This window comes from Lissotriton vulgaris, chromosome 10, assembly GCF_964263255.1.
Source record: "Lissotriton vulgaris chromosome 10, aLisVul1.2, whole genome shotgun sequence".
NCBI lineage: Eukaryota > Metazoa > Chordata > Amphibia > Caudata > Salamandridae > Lissotriton > Lissotriton vulgaris.
Window position 1 is genome coordinate 449,390,307 of NC_141698.1, and position 21,124 is coordinate 449,411,430.

The window sequence follows — 21,124 nt, forward strand, 5'->3', positions numbered from 1 at the left end:
ATGGCCAGCTCCGGTCCGCTCCTATCCTGAAGTGAAGCGGGGGCCGAGAAAAAAAGGGGGTCCCAAAGCATGTTTTCCCCATGCAATTTATCTTAGGAACCGTTCATCGCGGCTACAGCCTGAACTGCTGAACGGAATAACACCAAATTTGGCAAATAGGTAGTCCTTAGTTCAGACTCGTGCCTTTTGCTTAAATGGTGTTAATCCGTTCAGCAGTTCCTGAGAAAATGACAATTAAAAGTACATATATATCTATGACCGCGCAGGATCCACGCATCCTGAGCGCACTGTCTCGATCACGCGTTGAATGCTAATTGGCTGACAAGTGGTTGTCAACATTCGAAACCAGGAAGTGTTGGCAGCTATTTTGTGCCTCGGTAGATATGAGGCTGAAGAAGTCAGTGGAACAAGTGTGCAAAACGTATAAGTGGGCTGGGTAGAAATACCCTGACCCTCTAGACCTGCTTAGGGGGTTCCACAAGGACTACCTGGGGCCAATTAATTTTTTTTAAAGGGCAAAGTGCGCACAGGGTGCGCGTATCGCGACATAAAAAAATAATAATAAAACTGAGCTCTTTAATATTTAGCCCCCCGGGGGGGGGGGTAAAAATCCTGATGGGGCAAAATTATTAACATTCATGGGGGGCCCAGAGGGGCCCCAAGCCGTGGGGACCACCACCCCCGGGGCTACAAAATAAATGGTTTGGAGGGCTCCAAGGCCCCCCCAGCAAAATACGTTGGGGGGGCTCAACGGCCCCCCAAGCCCCGGGGACCACCACTCCCCGGGGCTTTGAAAATAAATGGTTGGGGGGCTCCAAGGAGTCCACCAGCAATATACGTGGGTGGGGGGGCTCAACGGCCCTCCCAAGCCCCGGGGAACACCACCCCCGGGACTCTGTGTATTGTGGGAGGGGGGCTGCGTGGCCCCCCTCCTGGAGCCGTTGAGGGCTCTGGGGACCGCCACCCCCCAGACCGGCTCCTGCAGTGTCCCAGGGTGCCCACCTCCGGGACACTACTGTTTGCTATGAGAGGGTGGGAGTCTTGCGGCTCCCGCCCTCCCATAGAAAACTTGGTTTGGATTTTGAAAGAGAGAGCAGGGAAACCTGCTCTCTCTTTCAAAATCCAATCCAAATTGCTTTTCCACACGGGGAGCTGCATGTTAGCAGCTCCCCATGTGAACGGAATTACACCAAACTTGGCAAAATGGTAGGGACAGGTATGCAGTAGTGCCCTTTCTATATTTGGTGAAAATCCCTCTAGTAGTTGTTGAGAAAATTGAATTTGAGCAAATTATATATCTATATGCGCACCTTACGCGTACGGTACGCGTTCCGTACGCGAGCGAGTTTCTGATTGGCTGGCAGCCGACTGTCAACATTCCAAACTGTCCAAACCAGGAAGTGTTGGCCACCATCTTGTTTTTCAGGAGAACTGAGGCACAAGAGAGCCCAAAACAAGAGTGGAAAACAAGAAAAGGGGGCAGGGTAGAGACCCCCCGAACCCTCTAGCCCTTCTCAGGGGGTCCCAGAAGGACCCCCAAGGGCAAAAAAAAAAAATCAAAAAAAACGAGGGGTAGGCACACCGTACGCGTACGGTGCGCGTACCGCGCGATTTAAAAATAAAAAATAAAATTATTTTACACTTGGTGGTCCTTCTGGGACCCCCTGAGAAGGGCTAAGGGTCAGGGGGTCTCTACCCTGCCCCCTTTTCGCGTTTTCCTCATTTGTTTTGTGCTCTCTAGTGCCTCACTTCTCCTGAGAAACAAGATGGCTGCTCAGGTGGTCCCAGAAGGATAATAACATATATAAACGTTATCCACTAATAGAATTAGCATTTACAAAACCTTTGAAATTTATTGAAAAAAAATATAGGTTTCACGCCGGATATAGTTAGTAATTAGCATTTAAAAAACCTTGCAAATTCACTTTAAAAAACCATAGGTTTCAGGCCTTATATAGTATTATAGTTCGGAATTAGCATTTAAAAAACCTTGCAAATTCACTTAAAAAAACCATAGGTTTCAGGCCTTATATAGTTAGGAATTAGCATTTAAAAAAACATTGAAATTGTTCCCATATAGCTAGTTGTACTAACTATATTTCGCGCACCCGCGACCATGTCATAAATGATGTCATATGTGACATCATCAGCAGTGGATTGCGGGTGCGCGAAATATAGTTAGTACAACTAACTATATAGGAGCAATAACTATATAAGGCCTAAAACCTATGGTTTTTTCAGTGAATATATATATATATATATATATATATATATATCACCAAATGCCCCAAGAGCTTTAGGAGGGCACACGATCACGAGCCGACCATCCGGTCTTCTCTCTGCGACTCCCCTCGAGATCCCGAGTCAATTATGCTGCCTGACGCGTTTCAATGTAAAGACATCTTAATCATAGGCTTTGTAAGGTAAGTGCCAGAGACGCTCTTCTTTTGTAGGTGCTGTTTATTAAATTACTTAATTACCATCAGCTGGTTTCTGCTTAGTGCATATAGAATGGCATCATGGGACTGGTAGTCCTGAATTTGCATAGGACTTGTAGTTCGAGTCTTTGAGCAGTCTTTATCCCTTAGTGGGCTTCTGTGCAGTTTCCTTTATAAACGTCTTTCTTCCTTTCCTATAGTAGGAGTACAGGATTTATCAGGGAGAGTCCTTTGTTTTTCACGAGGCCGGTTACGCCGCACGGCTGACTAAGTTTCCAACCACGGCCTCTCTGCTGCGTTTCAAACGAGATGGTGCTCCTCCCCACGACGCGGGCCGCCGTGCAAACAATGAATCACCAAATGCCCCGAGAGCTTTAGGAGGGCACACGATCACCAGCTGACCATCCGGTCTTCTCTCTTTGACTCCCCTCGAGATCCCGAGTCAATTATGCTGCCTGACGCGTTTCGATGTAAAGACATCTTAATCATAGGCTTTGTAAGGTAAGTGCCAGAAACGCTCTTCTTTTGTAGGTGCTGTTTATTAAATTACTTAATTACCATCAGTTGGTTTCTGCTTAGTGCATATAGAATGGCATCATGGGACTGGTAGTCCTGAATTTGCATAGGACTTGTAGTCCGAGTCTTTCAGCAGTCTTTATCCCTTAGTGGGCTTCTGTGCAGTTTCCTTTATAAACGTCTTTTTTCCTTTCCTATAGTAGGAGTACGGGATTTATCAGGGAGAGTCCTTTGTTTTTCATGAGGCCGGTTACGCTGCACGGCTGACAAAGTTTCCAACCACGGCCTCTCTGCTGCGTTTCAAACGAGATGGTGCTCCTCCCCACGACGCGGGCCGCCGTGCAAACAATGAATCACCAAATGCCCCGAGAGCTTTATGAGGGCACACGATCACCAGCGGACCATCCGGTCTTCTCTCTGTGACTCCCCTCGAGATCCAGAGTCAATTATGCTGCCTGACGCGTTTCGATGTAAAGACATCTTAATCATAGGCTTTGTAAGGTAAGTGCCAGAGACGCTCTTCTTTTGTAGGTGCTGTTTATTAAATTACTTAATTACCATCAGTTGGTTTCTGCTTAGTGCATATAGAATGGCATCATGGGACTGGTAGTCCTGAATTTGCATAGGACTTGTAGTTCGAGTCTTTGAGCAGTCTTTATCCCTTAGTGGGCTTCTGTGCAGTTTCCTTTATAAACGTCTTTCTTCCTTTCCTATAGTAGGAGTACAGGATTTATCAGGGAGAGTCCTTTGTTTTTCACGAGGCCGGTTACGCCGCACGGCTGACTAAGTTTCCAACCACGGCCTCTCTGCTGCGTTTCAAACGAGATGGTGCTCCTCCCCACGACGCGGGCCGCCGTGCAAACAATGAATCACCAAATGCCCCGAGAGCTTTAGGAGGGCACACGATCACCAGCTGACCATCCGGTCTTCTCTCTTTGACTCCCCTCGAGATCCCGAGTCAATTATGCTGCCTGACGCGTTTCGATGTAAAGACATCTTAATCATAGGCTTTGTAAGGTAAGTGCCAGAAACGCTCTTCTTTTGTAGGTGCTGTTTATTAAATTACTTAATTACCATCAGTTGGTTTCTGCTTAGTGCATATAGAATGGCATCATGGGACTGGTAGTCCTGAATTTGCATAGGACTTGTAGTCCGAGTCTTTCAGCAGTCTTTATCCCTTAGTGGGCTTCTGTGCAGTTTCCTTTATAAACGTCTTTTTTCCTTTCCTATAGTAGGAGTACGGGATTTATCAGGGAGAGTCCTTTGTTTTTCATGAGGCCGGTTACGCTGCACGGCTGACAAAGTTTCCAACCACGGCCTCTCTGCTGCGTTTCAAACGAGATGGTGCTCCTCCCCACGACGCGGGCCGCCGTGCAAACAATGAATCACCAAATGCCCCGAGAGCTTTATGAGGGCACACGATCACCAGCGGACCATCCGGTCTTCTCTCTGTGACTCCCCTCGAGATCCAGAGTCAATTATGCTGCCTGACGCGTTTCGATGTAAAGACATCTTAATCATAGGCTTTGTAAGGTAAGTGCCAGAGACGCTCTTCTTTTGTAGGTGCTGTTTATTAAATTACTTAATTACCATCACTGCACAGAAGCCCACTAAGGGATAAAGACTGCTCAAAGACTCGGACTACAAGTCCTATGCAAATTCAGGACTACCAGTCCCATGATGCCATTCTATATGCACTAAGCAGAAACCAACTGATGGTAATTAAGTAATTTAATAAACAGCACCTACAAAAGACTGTTAGCAGTGAGGTATTTTGCCTCGTTTGGACGTTGTGCAGTGCACTTTCGATCCCTGTGAATGGAAGTCTGTGCGTGGGGCTGTGGCGTCATGAGGGGACAGGAGGACGGATTGCTCGGCATTGGGACAATAAAAGCCTGGTCTCCGTCTGCCCTGTGGCCGCGGTGGAGACTACACTCCACGTCTTCCCCACTTCACCAGCCCGACTTGCTCTGAACATATGGCTTGCTGGGAGCTGTAGTCCTTGGATGTTACTGGACTGCTGCAGGTGGGCTCGACAATCAGCAGGGGGAGGAGCGGTCCACGGCAAGATATATTTAAGAGGCAGCGGACATTAGACACATGAAGGACTTTGGTGCAGGGTATTGAGAAAGGCGTTTTTGCCGAAATGCATTTGCCGCCACCAAGTTGCCCTGAATGCTGAATAAACCCGCCTTACCTGACCCCTCGAGGCTCCTGCTTCTTTTGTTATGGAGGAAGAGTTTTTGCATATATATATATATATATATATATATATATATATATATATATATTTGGGTCAGCACGCTCACGGTCGGTGCGAGTAGTGCGGTAAAGGAATTGAGACCCGCATTTATTATCACCATCAAAGAAGATCACCATCAAAGAAGATCACTTGCACTCCAGGAGATTCGTTTTCAAGGCTTAATTAATACAGTGCATAACAGCCATTACCTTCAGACAGCTCACAAACCAACGTGTTTCGACCAGATTGGTCTTGATCACGGTTAGCGATGAGCCACCTTTCATGTATTTTTATACAAAATTACCCAATCAGCCTGTTATGATGCATTATGGGAGATGTGGTTTACAATTTCAAGTGATATAATACAAGTTGCAAACAAACAGATGTAAAATGTCCATTGTGAAACCCTATACAGTTTTATTGTTTTTGCAGCAATTGCTGTTTATTTTTGAAGCGCATAGTCTGGCTCTGTCGATTGATTGAGTGGGGCTCGGTGCCCTGGGATAACTGAGATCATCTCCATCATTATGGTTTCATTCCAGATTTTCCTATTCTTTACATGACAGTTTTAGTTCTGTAGCACGCGATCTGTCTATATTGGGCTCAGTGCCCTCGATCCAACTTCGGCCGTCTATGTATCATGATTCTGATGTCATTTCAGATATTTTTCGATTATCTTTGAAGGCCACTTTTTGTGATTTACATGTACACAACCTATGCCATGACTAAACATATGAAAATACTTCAGAATCACAGTTGGTAACAAATGAAATACTGGGGTTTGGCAACGATCTCTGCAAGCTTAAGAGGTGGAGACCGAATCAAGAAACTGAAGGAGTCTTGAATCAAGAATGATAATCAGATTCCACACTAAACAACCAGCAGTTTGAATGGGGATGAAGAATTACACGTACACCTGTAAACATGTACATGTAAATCACAAACAAATACAATAAATAACCAACAAGGTCATACAACAATCCCTGCTATAACCTCCTCTTTTTTTAGTTTAGAGGACACCTTAGCAGCAATCGATGCGGTAAAGGCCGGGAAAACCCCAGACCCAGACAAAATACCAGGTGACCTGTTGAGGCATGATAGCTAAAGATGTTTGAGGGCCATATATCAATCTTCTTTGTAATGCACTGCCAGCAAGCGCCCCAGCGCCGGAGTCATGAAAGGGGGTTGAAATTTAATACAATTTTTAAAAAAGGTGATCGCCAAGACCCTGCAAATTACCGGCCTAGAAGTTTAAATCGATACTCTACAAAAGATCTATGCTAAGCAGATTTTAACAAAATTAAATGACAGGGTTGAGGAGAACCATATTTTATCACAATACCAGGCTGGGTTTAGAGCTAGAACCAGTACAATTGACCAGGTCTTTGGATTCCTCTGTATGAGTTGGAAATATATATGATTTTAAAAAAGGGCCACTTGTACATAGTTTTTATAGATCTGAAGGCCGCCTTCGACCTCATCAACCAGAGATTTGCTCTGGAATTCCCTAAAAAACCAAGGTGTACCAGAGGAACTTCTTGTGCAAATAATAAGATTAATGATGATAACTTTGCAAAAGTCAGATGGGGTCTAAGTGGAGAGCTTACTGAGGAAATTCCCTTAAGGAGGGGTGTAAGACAGAGCTGTGTACTGGCACTCACCCTATTTTCATTGTATGTATATGATGCCCCAAAATATCTTTTAGGGTGTACACACGATTCACGGAAGTTAGGTGGGGTGCCAGTACAAGCTCTATTATTTGCGGATGACACTATTTTAGTATCTCAAACCCCGAAGGGACTACAATGTCTATCAGACTCCTTCAGCGTTTATTGTGATTCTAAGGGTCTAGAAATACATTTTAGCAAAACAGAATACATGGCAGTTAATCTACATAAATAGTTCAAGAAGAATAGAACTGTCTAAAACAGAAGCTAGAATATGTGTTGAACTTTAATTACCTAGGTATTACACTCGACACTAAAATGATCTGGTACCCACACTTGCAAAAAAGCAAGATCACTTTGCTCGAAAATTCTTTATCAATATTAAAAAAACATGCAAACAGTATTAATAAGGCAGTGTCTCCTGCACTTGAAGTGTATAAATACAGGGCACCATCTGCATTCCTTTAAGGTGAAGAATTATGGGGCCATACTTGTAGGAATACTTTTGCGGGGGAAGAAAATACATTTTTTAGGAAGTTGCTATGTGTCCCTGTGCGCACACCTGTTATTCCTATTGTTATGGATTTGAACATAAAATGCATTGACCACCAGGCTATACTGAGACCATTGTTGTTCTGGGTCAGATTGTGGACCACAACATAACTAGCATGTTATAAAGAAGGGCTAGAGGAGATTTTAAGGTTTGACCAAGGTACTTGCCTTCAGTGGGTCAAGCATGTGCACCTATGGTTTTGTAAACTTGGGTTGAAGCATTTCTGAAAAGCACCTACTCTATTGACATCAGCTTCCAAAAAAACTTTGAAAACTGCTTTTTGGGTGTATATACAAAGCGGTGTTTCCCAAAGCCCAGATATTGGTAGATTAACGTCTCAGTTCCTTTTTATGAAACCAACCCCGGTTTTAGAGCAATAACTGGATGAAGTACAGCCCCAGTTGGCGAAATCTTTGTACATGAAATGTCACTATGGTGTTTTGCAAATCAATTCAAACACAACGAAATGGGGCCAAAGCACAGGCATGAATAATGACGATTGTTGTGTACTATGTCAATCTAATGCACAAGAAAATGATTTACACTTATTATTCTTTTGCCCAGTATATGACATGCCAAGGAAAACATGTATCAAACCCATCTGTCGGAATTTGGGAACTAGGTCTTGTTTTGAGGAGGAAAGATTACTAAAAACTGGCACTTCCCAGAAAATTGTTGTTAGTTTTAGCAGATATTTGTTCGTTGCGGTTATTCTAAGAGAAAGAAAAGGTTTCAAATTGTATTGTACTGAATTTTATGTGTTATCCTAATTTTTAATATGCACCTTCCTGCACCGGCACTTTAGAACTATCTAGAGATCAGGCAGAACTTATTGCTGTGTATGCTACGTGCTGCTCAAGATTGCTATAAGCACTTTTAAGCACTTGCACTTTTGTTGCTGTTCAGATTCTATGAGAGAAAGCTCTATCCATTTATATGTACTCTTTTAGTATTTGCATCTTTCTAACCCAACCTGGATTGTATATTCTCTTCAATGTTTTAATTATATTGGACTGTATGCTATGTGCTGTTCAAGTTCGCTTATAAGCACATTTAAAGCACTTGCACTTTTGTCACTGTTCAGATTCTATGGGCCCGATTATGATCGCGGACGGACTTGAATCCGTCCGCGACCCCTGAGGAGGAGGGAACGTCCGCAGGGGCTGCGGCGTTCCCTCCGAGCAGATTAGGATGTGACCACCAGGGTGGCGGTCACATCCTCTATCTTTAACATTGCGGCGGGTGCAGCTTCAAGCTGCACCCGCCGCAAGGCTAAAAATGCATGAATCGCATTTGCATGCACAAAGCGGCAGGCACCGCGCAGTGCCTGCTGCTTTGTGCACGCAAATGCAGGGAGGTACCATAGGTACCCCCCATGTGCACCCCCAAACCCCCTTCACCCGGGGGGCCCCGGAAGTGAAAGTCCGTATGCTTTTCCACGGCGGAAAAGCCGCCGCGGAAAAGCATGTCTTTCCCACCATCCTAATATGGCTGGCGGTGACTGTTAGACACCGCCACCATATTAGGGCTTTTCTGCCGCGGTCGTAATGCGACCGCGGCGGAAAAGCGGCGGACGGATATCAAGACCCACCAGCCATCCTAATATGGCGGTGGGTCTTTGGATGCTCCGCAGCGGTTTTTCCGCATCCTCCGGGCCAGCGGTGGCTTCCGCCGGCCCGGAGGTTACTGAAAAACCGCAATCATAATCGGCCCTTTAGAGCGGAAGCTCGATGCATTTATAGGTTCCTTTCTAGTACTTGCATCTTCCTAACCCGACCTGGATTTTATATTCTCTTCAATGATTTAATTATATTGGTTTGTAAGCTTAGCATTTTTATTATATTTCATTTGATATGTTGATTGCCGTTTTTATTTTTAATTCTAAATGTAATTACTCTAGTAACTGCATTTGTCTAAGGTGGCACCAATGGAATCAACATGTATGAATTGTTATTATGCATCTTTAATTGTTTTTTTTAAACCGAAATAAAGATTAATGAAATGAAAATAAAGCCAGCAAATAGAAAGCCAGAAAATGTGAGGTACAAATCACAAGGCCAATGGTAATCAATTGTTGGAATGCATTCCTGGGGAAGCTTTCAGAATGCTCCCAAGAGGTCTTTAGAAAACTAGACAGCTGTGCTGTTTGATAGGCTTTAACCTAAAAATGTAATAGAAAGGTGGAAAACGGCTAATGACCATCACTTTAAAATACTGGTCCATGGAGATCAGGGTCCAAAAGCATAAACAAATCATTCAACTCAGTGCAAAAAAAGGTGATAGGTAGAGTAGGGGAGGAAACACAATGCAGACCAAAGGTCTTCAAACTTAATATTGGCCATGCACAAATGAGAGAAGCTTGATTTTCCCAACACAGTAAAAAAGCCATCACAGTACTACCTACTAACAAACATTACTATATACTAGTTGGTTTGAGGAAGAAAAAAATAAGTTCAATTCAATTACATTGGGGAAAACATGGACATTAATCATTAAACTTTCAGAGCAAATCAAGCCTACCTGCCCTTGATAGATATCCACACTACCCGCAGAGGCATTATTCACGGACATGACTGCCAGAAGTGGATGAAGACTGTGCCATGAGATTTGTGATGGAGCCCCAGCAGTATCCGGAGCTTCTATTCTGTGGTCAAAGTAAACAGCCATTTTGAGGCACACTTCAAGTTAGCATCCAGATCTGTAGAAAAGAAAGTAGGAATAAAATTGATCTCACGTCACTCATAGCTTCCAACAACACTTCAATGAGCTGGAGTTCATAATACCAAATTGCTCTTTGCGGGTTTTGCCAGCAATGTTCCGGATTCTAAGGCAGGACCGGAGGCTCAGATTATGCTTTCTATTCTTCGCTGTTTTATTACATACAAAACTCACAGCAGCCCAGAAAGCACTTATTCAAAAAGTAAACGTAAACACAAGCTCATGAGACATCTAGTAAACTACAATTTCCATGAGTCCATCAACAATCCATAACGTAGTCCTTCCACTGTTTCCATGTAGGCTAGATATGCAATCCCGCTTTACTGTTCTCCCTCTTTCTTCGCTGCTCACGCAGCCAGTTAAGTGTTTTTTCCGATTCTCCTTACTTTGTTGGGGGGTTTTACTGTGTGACTTTATAATGTGTGGGGGTCGAGAGGGGCTCGCATTGTACTTTTGATTTTCCTTTTCAGAGACCCTGAGTCGCGGGAACATTTTTGTTCCTGACGCGACGTTTGTCCCCAACGCGAGTTGCGGTTGATACACCAAACCGCTAGAGGGCTCTCTGTCGTCTCGTTGGTCCGCAGCGCCGTTCCCTTCATAGAGAGGAGCCGCGCTGAGGTTTGCACCGAGCCGGAGTCTTGCCCTTGCCGTCCCACGAACGCCCGGTCCTCCGGGTCTGTATTTTCCCCCCATTTACTGACGCCCATTGGGTCTGTACGTGCGGTTTTACCGCGTTAATCGCCTTCGGGCAGACAAGTGCACTTGCAGCGATTTTGCCGATATTCGCCCTCGGGCAGTCCTGGAGTCTGGGTCAGACCCCAAAATCTAAAAGTGTGTGGTAGCGCGCAGTGGGGCGGTAGACCTGGTCAGCTTGGAGGGTCAGCGCGCTTGGAGGCTGAAGTGCAGCCTTGACCGCCACGCGTGTGGCCCTAAGAAATTTACAATCCTCAGGTCTGTCCACATCCTTTTCTGACACCCACCTGGTTGGGTAGTATTTGTAAAGGGGGTTTTAGGTCCCTACTGTCTTTGGGCATGGAGCAGGACGGGTTTTACGATGAGGAGCCCCACTCCAATTTGAATGATGACGAATTTTACAATGCTGTAGATAGCTCTATTTATCGCTGCGTCACGGAGGTGGTGGCTCCCATGGAGGAGCGCCTCTCCGCGCGCATTGTTGAGGAGTGCGCCAGATTGGCGCAGGCCCACGCGGGAGTGCCCACGAACCTCCCGGGGCCCTCAGGTGAAGGTCCCCCGGCCCCGAAGAAACCTTGCAGGGAGGGGTTACCGCAGGGGGGCCAAGGGGTGGACAGGGGCGCCTTTGAACGCCTACGAGATGCGTTCTTGGCTAAGGCGACCACTCCCCCACTACCCCGGCCTGGGTCCCCGATCTCTCGGTGGCTTCAGGGACAGCACTTCCATCGCCAGAGGGGGACTCCCCGGTACTGACGATGATGAGGAGTCCGTCCGCTCTTGGCGGCCTTCGGGCCCCGCCGCCGAGTTGGCCAAGGACAGCTCAGGCATGCTGGACCCGGACGAGATTATTCATCCGCGGTCCGCAGCCTGGGCGCCGGGTGACAAGGTGGCGAAGTTTGTGGCGAGCCGACTGCGTAAGCCATTGGAGAAGGAGGCTAGGGGGTGCCTACGGGGTGAATGTCCGAGGCCCACACTGGAGGGCAAGGTGGCCCTTACACCAGAGTTAGATGCAAAAATGGCCACCTTCCTCGCTAAATTTATGAAGGACCCTCGCAAGGGCATTGACTGCTCCTGGCGGTCATGCCAGGATAAACTATTGGACGCGGTCGGCCCTATCACCAAGATCCTCGATATGGCAGAGGAGGCGAAAGTCACTGGGGCTGCCATTTCCCCAGATGTCCTCTCCAACTGGGCGCAGCGTGTAGTTATCTTCCTGGGTAACGCCAACTGCGCCCTGTCAACGGAGCGCCGACGATCCCTTTTAATCAAGTTGGATCCGAAGTTGGGGGACTTGGCCTCTTTGGAGGCTGGCGCGGTGGCCCAAGGCGGGCTTTTCGGGGAGCCCTTCATAAAAGAGTTGGGAAAATTTGTGTCCACCTTTACCTCGCTGGACAAAGCTCAATCCAGCATAAAACGGGTCTTCCAACAACGTTTTTCCCGAGGGGCCGGTCGAGGTAGGGGCCGATCGACCGGCCGTGGCGGACAGAATGCCGGCAATAGAGGGCAAGGCTCCGGGCGAGGTCAGTACCAAACCTCGGCCAACTTCACCGACTTTTATCCTACCAGAGGGCAGCGATTCGGTGGTCGAGGATTCCGGAAGAACTCCGGCCCTACCAACTCCAACGATGAGTGTCATGTCTGTAATCCCTGCAGAACAGGTGTGCATTGGGGGCCGGTTAGCGGCCTTCTACGAGGAATGGGTAGCACTTACTGCGGATGCTTGGGTCTTGCAGACAGTGCAAGGTTTCCACATAGAGTTTTACGACAAGCCCGTTCAAGCAGAGGCACCGCGACCTATGGTGTTTTCGGACGCCAATGCGCAGTTGATAGACGAAGAGGTCTCAGAATTGCTTCGCAAGGGAGCCATTCGTCAATCAACTCGCCACCCCTCGGGTTTCTTAAGCAATGTTCTCCTGTTGGACAAGACCGATGGGGGAAGGCGCCCGGTCATCAACCTCAGGGAGTTCAACGGGTGGCAGGTTTATCGGCACTTCAAAATGGAGGGGATTCACCTCCTCCGGGATGTCCTCCGTCCACAGGACTGGATGGTGCGCCTGGAACTCAAGGATGCTTACCTTGTAGTTCCCATTCACCCTCCGCACCGTCGTTTTCTACAGTTTTCATGGAGGAATTGCGTGTTTGAGTTCACCGCCCTTCCATTCGGGCTTTCCTCGGCCCCCTGGTGCTTCACGAAAGTGTTACACCCAGCAGTGGCATACCTGCGCAGTCAGGGTATCCGGATGATTGTCTATTTAGCCGACATTCTGTTGATGGCGCAGTGCCCGGAACAGTTACGTTCACAACTTCAGCAGACGGTCTGCCTTTCGCAGAGTCTGGGCTTTATCATCAACGGCGACAAGTCGGTCTTGATTCCAAGTCAGACGATGACGTTCTTGGGTTTTGTCATAGACTCCGTAGGAGCCTCTCTCAGCTTGCCGTCTCGAAAGATTGCCAAAATCCGGCATCTTTTGCGTCAGACCATTGTGAAGGAGCGGACCTCCCTGCGGCAGATTGCCAGGGTGGTGGGTCTTCTCTCCTCCTCCATCCAGGCGATTTTCCCGGGTCCCCTGCATTACAGGGCACTTCAGCGTCTCAAAGCGCAGCACCTCCGGAGGGGCATGTCATACGATCAGGTGGTGCCCTTATCGGACGAAGTGAAGGAGGAAATGGAGTGGTGGCTGTCCCACATGGAGGCGTGGAACGGTCGGGCGATTTTCGGGTCCGTTCCAGACCTCATCATAAAATCCGACGCCAGCAGGTCGGGTTGGGGTGCTCGCTGCGGGGAATTTTCCACAGGGGGCACCTGGTCTTCCGACGAACAGAAGTTGCACATCAATTGTCTAGAACTTCTGCCGGGGTCCTTTGCAGTACGCTGCTGGACCAGAGATTCAGCGAAATCCTGTGTTCTGTTGAAGATGGACAATGTCTCGGCAGTGCGGTACGTGAACCACCTGGGTGGTCCTCGGTCCCAAGCTCTGGCAGCCTTAGCGAAAGAGTTCTGGGACTATTGCCTCGATCATCAGGTATCCGTCACGGCGGAATATTTACCAGGGCAAGCCAATCAAGTAGCGGATTGGCACTCCAGGCATCTGCGGGACTCCAGCCAATGGAAGTTGGACGCTCAGGTCTTCCAGTGGCTGAACGGTCTGTGGGGTCCTTTCTCAGTGGACCTGTTCGCGTCCCGCTTGGATCATCAGCTCCCACGGTTTTTCAGTTGGAGGCCGGATCCCCTGGCGGAGGCAACCGATGCTTTTCTCCAAGATTGGAGTCCGGAGCGGCCGTTTGCGTTCCCCCCGTTCTCGATGGTGATGCGGGTGGCGACTCAGGTTCGCCGGCAGGCGGTGGAGTTGGTGATGGTGACGCCGCTCTGGAGGTCCCAAGTCTGGTTTCTTCTGGAACTTTCCTGGGATTCTCCAATCCTACTCCCCCGGTTTCCTCACCTGCTGCTCAATCCGGATCGGGAGCCGCATCATCTCCTCACTCACGGTTCTCTCCGCCTCATGGCATGGAGGCTTTCCGGCGACGCTGGTCGCTCCCGGGCCTTTCGAGGTCGGCTGAGGGACTTTTGTCCAAGGCCTGGGCAAACAGTACGGCGATGCGCTATAGATCCGCTTGGACTAAGTGGATAAGTGGATGCGTTGGTGTCTTCGAAGGGACCTGGATCCCTTGGTCGCGGGAATCGTTCCTATTTCTGTCAGATTCAGCGACCAAAGGCCTGGCGTACCGAACTATCAATGCACTGCGCTCAGCGATTTCAGCAGGCCATCAGCCGGTGGACGGGGCACGGGTGGGTGAGCACCCTTTTGTTTGTAGGCTCTTGAGGGGCATTCGTCTTTCACTGCCTCCGGAGCCTCGGTACTCAGTCCTCTGGGATGTTAATGTGGTCCTTAATCTCTTCTTGTCCTGGCAACCGAATAAATATTTGTCTTTAAAAGAGCTTTCAGCTAAACTGGCCATGCTTTTGTGTTTGGTGTCGTGCCGTAGGGTGTCGGATGTCCGTGCCCTGGATGTCTCGGCAAGAGTTTTCTCCCCGGATGGGATCACCTTTACGGGGGGGCGTAGCACAAAATCTGCGTCACAAACTATATCGTATCCAGCTTTTGTGGACGTCCCCAAGCTGTGTGTAGTGCAATGTCTGAAAGCCTATGAAGAAATGACTCTGGAACTTCGCCCGCCGGGCGAACGACAATTGCTGATTGCCTTGCGAAAACCACACAAAGCAGTCTCCTCCCCCACTATTGCGAGGTGGGTGTGTTGGGTCATGCAGGAAGCAGGCATTGATACTAAGCATTTCGGAGCACATTCAGCCAGAGGAGCTATGGCCTCTAAGGCTTTTTCTGCAGGAGCTCGTCTTGAGGATTTACTGCGCGCCGCGGATTGGTCCTCGGATTCCACCTTTAAGAGGTTCTACTTTAAACCGGTGTTAGATATAGCCCAGTTGGTGGTAAGTAAGCTTTGAATTAGCATAATCTGAGCCTCCGGTCCTGCCATAGAATCGAAATTTGCCTAGCGGATGTAACGGTAAGTTTCAATTCTATTAAGGACACGGAGGCGAGGATTATCCCTCCCGGATATCTTCTTGGAAGAACCCACCCGTATGGTAGTAAGTAAATGGTTTTCGATCTGATTCTTGAAAACTGTGGTTTATTTTTTTTCATGCTTGATGATGTTGATGCTTTTGCTGTCGGCATGGTTTCATTTACAACGCTTATGCTGTTGTGTTTTTTTGCCAGGCAATGATGGTTCCAAACAAGACCAGTGATGAGTGAGCGTAACCTGCGCGAAGAAAGAGGGAGAACAGTAAAGAGGGACTGCATATCTAGCCTACGTGGAAACAGGGGAAGGACTACATTATGGATTGTTGATGGACTCATGGAAATTGTAGTTTACTAGATGTCTCATGAGCTTGTGTTTACGTTTATTTTTTGAATAAGTGCTTTCTGGGCTGCTGTGAGTTTTGTATGTAATAAAACAGCGAAGAATAGAAAGCATAATCCTCGCCTCCGTGTCCTTAATAGAATTGAAACTTACCGTTACATCCGCTAGGCAAATTTCGATTCTTATGTATTTTTTGCTCCTAATCAGCACTTTTTTTTATCTGAGTATCCAACTCATAAACATCAGAATGAGGAACATTAAAGTCACTAATATGTTAAGATTTTGGCAGTACTTCTTATTATTTCCTTAATATACATTTATTATGAGCCTTTCTTTAAGGATACAACATTGGATATAGAGTTATTTCACAGATTTGTAGTGCTGAAAAGTAGCAAAAACAGCTTTTAGGCACTCTGTAAACTAGAGAAAATATACAACAGTGATGAGAAATGGAGCAACAGAAATCTTCTTGCCTCAAACTAAGCCTTAACACGTATTGGCAGATTTTTCACTCAGAGGCTTATTAAGAGTGTTTTCCTCATTTTACCACCTTTCTCAAAGCTAATACAAGAACATCCTCTGAAGAGTTTTCACCCATGCTTTTAAATCAAAAGGCACAAAACAAGGGAAGCTCCAGTTGAGTCATAGGAAAAGAAAAGCTGCCTCTGGATCTCATAGCACTTAAGCACCAATCATTAAAACCCCAGGTACATCCTATCCATGTTACCATGCACCACCTCCACCATCTCACTTAAAGGCAACGGTTGAACGACGGTACAACGCAGGTAAATACATTGTATGCCTTTGGCATGCATTTTTTAGCACACATGTTTTTACAGCGAATATGCATTTACAACGCTTGCCAATACCACACAATGTTTTTAGATTTTAAAAAAATGTATTTGTGGGGGAGATCCCTCACACCCCTCCCACCTTACCTAAAATGCTTCGTATTGGCATGCATTGTAAATCCAAATTTGCGGCAACAATATGCGTGCTAAAAATGCATGGTAAAGGTTCAACAAGGTAAAAACCTCGTTGTAAATGCAGTTTACCAAAAGCAACTACTCACTTTGAAAATACAGTCTAAGCAACGTCACCAGCATTCTATTTACCACATCAAACAAATTAAACATATATGACATTTCATGCTGATCAATGCTCAGGCAACAGAAATGTAGTAGCAGGCATCTCAAACCTCATCCCTGAACAAAACTTAAATGCCCATTTTATTACAGACTTAATTGTTCTAAAACCAAGCTCGCAATCTCAATGACTTTGTTCCACAATATTAAACACCCTGTAGATGGGGTGAATCAACAAAGCTGGATGAGTATTGTAGTTGCTGTAATTTCCAGCACCTACCTCTGACACAAACACTAACATTGATGCACTACAGTGAACATCCAAACCTCTCCCAATCTTCACTCCTTAATAGTCAAGTTCTGCACAACACAATAAAGCTAGGAGTTAACCATCTGCAAACATGAAGTATATCAAACTAGTAGAATTCTCAGGGAATAGCATAGCTCCTTTACATAAGGAAACCTGCATAAACAGACCATTGCATCCCTGGTCAATAAATGTCTAACAAAATCTACTTATGGTAAACCACTGGGTTTACCCCAGAGTCTGACCCACTTTGCAGCAACAGCGTAAGCCAACAGTTAGGGGAGTAGGAGCTGGCCATGGACCAGATGTAGTTGTCCACAGAAGCAGACATTCAAAGGGCATGGAGCTGACACAAGTAGATTATCATTTTTTGTTTTACAAAGAACAGGCATACTTACTCATTATCACTGGGGGGGTCAAGGTGATACCAGGGAGAGGGGTGAGGGGAAGGAAAGCAACAAAGCCAAAAAGATATTTTTAAGAGGCGACAGCTGAGGTGGAGGCTAACAATAATAGAAATATATGAGCCTGTCTATCTTGTGCATCAGTTGCAGTGCTGCACAGGGGAGAAGGAAATGGGTCTCATATGAAAGAGGGAAAGAGCTGGGCTAAGATTAACCAAGTTGAGAACTACTAAATTGGTGACATGCTGATTTCTTGACCAAAGTCATGGAAGCAGAGTAAGTCTTCTATCACCACAGTGTCTTCTTGTTGCCTTGAAATGTCATTTACTACTACCAATGAAAATGGATGCTGTTCTGCAAAAAACTTCTAGTAGAGCAGGAAGATGCCTCATTACATAACCTAGAAAGAGCAAGGGTCTCTGGGATCTAAAAAAAGGTATTGAGCGAGCCTAGAGGAATGAGGATAGCAGGGAAACACTAAGCAAGCCAATCTGTTCTTTTGCTGTCAGGGCAGCAACCTATCAAACACTTCGTCTCTCAACTCCACATGTGCAGGGTGCCAGTATAGCTAGGGTCTGACCAGGCCTTATCTGCCTTTGAGAGCCTTCAATGCCCTGATAGGGATTTGAGGCATCCACCCCCTACTCCAAAATTTGGCTGAATTCTGCCTAGCAGACGTATGTGGACTCTGGGCCTTTTAAAGCTTGTGTACTTTCGGGGCAGATTGCCAGCCTTGGTTGCTCTTCTCCGTCCTTCGTTCTTTATGGGTGTATTGTTTTGGCAGTAGACCGCATACCTGCCTTTAAAAAACACATACAACAAAATATTTGTATATTTATTTGTATATTTTTGTATATTTCTAAAGCGCAAACAATCGCTCCGAAAGGAGCATCCTGGAGCTGACTAAACAGTGTGCAATAGAATCAAACAGGAAGAAACTATATGAGGGAGATTACATAATGGTCAGAAAAAGAATAAATCCACGTTTTGAGTTGTTTTCTGAATTGGTTTTCCTGAGATAGAGTTCTAAGATGGTTAGGAATAGAATTCCACGCTTTACCAGATAAGAAAGACAGAGGCTTGCCTCCTTTGGTCTTAAGTTTGAATTTTAGCGGCTTGATTAGATTCTGACCTGAATATCTTAAGGTCCTTACGGGACTGTAATGTGGAAACCGTTTGATGAGGTAAATCGGGCCAATGCCATTGAATGCACGGAATGCTATAATTAAGATTTTAAACATTATTCTTTTAGGAAGTGGTAACCAATGAAGGGTTTTGAGTGCGGCAGAGGCAGATGATCTCCTAGGTGACTTGAGAACAAGTCTAGCCGCTGCATGCTGCACGCCTTGGAGTTTTTTGAGAGTGATTTTCTTTTTGACGCCTGCCATCAGGCCGTTGCAATAATCAAGACGTGCAAGAATTAAGGCCACTGCCTTTCTTGAGTCGATGGGAAGAAGGTCAAAGAACTTTTTTAATGACTTAATGATGTTAAAGCAACTTCCTGCAACATTCCTGACATGTTGGTCGAAGGATAAATCGGCGTCAAATAAAACACCAAGATTTCTTGCTGATGCAACTACTTGTGGTGGCACGGGGATGTACTCAGGCCACCATTTGGTGGGACAGAATTGGAGATTTTTACCAATGGGCAGAATTTCCGTCTTGCTGGTGTTGCATTTAAGATGGTTTTGATTCATCCAACAACAGAAGACATCTCTTAAACATTTCTTAAAATTCAATTCAGCATCTGTAGAATTGCTCTCCAAGGGGACAATCAACTGAGTGTCATCGGCATATGATGTTACTAATATGCTGTATGACTCAATTAAAGTGATGAGCAGGACCATGTATATATTGAACAATAAAGGGCTCAATATTGAGCCCTGTGGGACTCCAGAATGTACCTTCTTCTCCTTAGAGAGAAAAGTGCCCAAAGAGATGGTCTGTGACCTGTCAGCCAGGAAGGAGATTATCCAATCCAATGCAACATCCGTGATTCCTATATCCCTAAGTCTATTGATCAATAGGGAATGGGAGATGGTATCGAACGCCGCCGTAAGATCTAATAGGATCAGGACGGCGTTCTTCCCCTGATCTTGTAATAGTTTTATTGAATCAGTAAGTTCAATCAGGGCAGATTGGTGTGAACGGAAACCCTATTGCTGAGGATGAAGGATTTGATGGGTATCTACATAATTTTTTAATTCTTTGTGGACCATTTGTTCAGTGATCTTTCCCAGAACAGGGAGGAGTGAAATCGGGCGCAAATTAGCAAGGTCTGTAGGGGATTTATTTGCTTTTTTCATAAGGGGTCTCACGATTGCATGCTTCCACTCACTAGGCACAACGCCTGTGCTCAGGGAGGCATTAGCAATCTCATTTATGATAGGATTAACCGCCTCAATTACTTGGTGGAGGATTCTTGGTGGACATGAATCCGAGGGGGCACCCAATTTACATGACATAATTGCCTCACGTGTCTGGAGAAGCGTAACCGGAGTGAAAGTGCTGAAACAGCCCTTCAGGTTCTTTCCACAGTCCGGTGGAGTAGCACTCAAGGCTTGACAAGGAGCTTGAAAGTCCTTTTGTATTTGTGAGATTTTTTCTTCAAAGAAGTCCGCAATCTGATTGCAGAATTCTAAAGAAGGAGGGATTTCTGGTTGTAGGGCCCTAGGATGAGTGAATGACTTGACGATGGAGAATAGCTTTTTTTGCTTTTGTTTGGCTGTGTTAATAGCATTAATATAAAAATTCTTCTTGGCTGTTTTGATCGCCGTGAGGTAAATTTTTCTCTGCTGGGTATACAGGCTTCTATTTGTCAGATCATAAGTTTTTCGCCAGTTACGTTCTTTTTTTCTGCATAATAGATGCAGTTTTGCTAGTTCAGATGAGAACCAAGGGGGATTAATCTTTCCTTTTTTCCCTTTACCTTGTGGGCAAATCTGTGGGCTTCTGTCCTTAATCTCCTGTCGCATCAACTTATGAAAGCATTTAGAGCCCTGGGCAGCATCACCAGGCGTGATGGAAAAAAGTGGAGCAGCGATAGGGTTCAACTTCAAATTAGCCTCTACTCGTGTCCAGTTAACTTGGTTCCCTAAGTTGTGAGTGAGTTTGACTGGAGGTTGGGGCTTTGAAAGGTTAATGTGAAAGGGGACCAAGAAATGGTCTGACCAAATCTGTGGGACTGGGGGCTGAATCTCTAAAAGGGGAAGATTAGTGAATATTCCGTCCAAGGTATGGCCGGCTTGATGGGTGGGCTGTGTGACTGTTTGTTGGAGAAAAGGTTTGGAGGAAATTCAATGCCTGTGTGTCTGATGAGGATTCGAAGTGTAAATTAAAATCACCCAAAAATGTGAAGTGTGGATAATGAACTAAGAATTGGCCCAAAAAGTCACTTAGTGAGTCTAAAAATGACAGGGCACTGCCTGAAGGGCGGTAAATCAAGCCGCCTGAAAAAGACGATGAATCATTTAGCTTGATAGAAAAGCCCAGACCTTCAGCCCCTTTTAGGGGAGCTAAAGGAAAGGTATGACTTTCATATGGCTTTTGAGTACTACCGCCACTCCTCCTCCTTTTCCTTTCATTCTATCCTGTCGGAAGATAGTGTAGCCAGGTGGAAGGGC

General features: G+C 46.1%; 1 protein-coding gene across 1 annotated transcript in view; it reads right to left on the reverse strand.

Moving 5' to 3' along the window:
* Window positions 1–21,124, reverse strand: part of IFT140 (intraflagellar transport 140) — a 1,373,663-nt gene that overhangs the window by 1,268,557 nt on the left and 83,982 nt on the right. Inside the window, exon 2 of the mRNA XM_086941301.1 lies at window positions 9,937–10,114. Within this exon, the coding sequence (XP_086797427.1) occupies window positions 9,937–10,083 (147 nt within the window). The 5' untranslated portion in view covers window positions 10,084–10,114. The remainder of the gene's footprint in view (window positions 1–9,936; window positions 10,115–21,124) is intronic.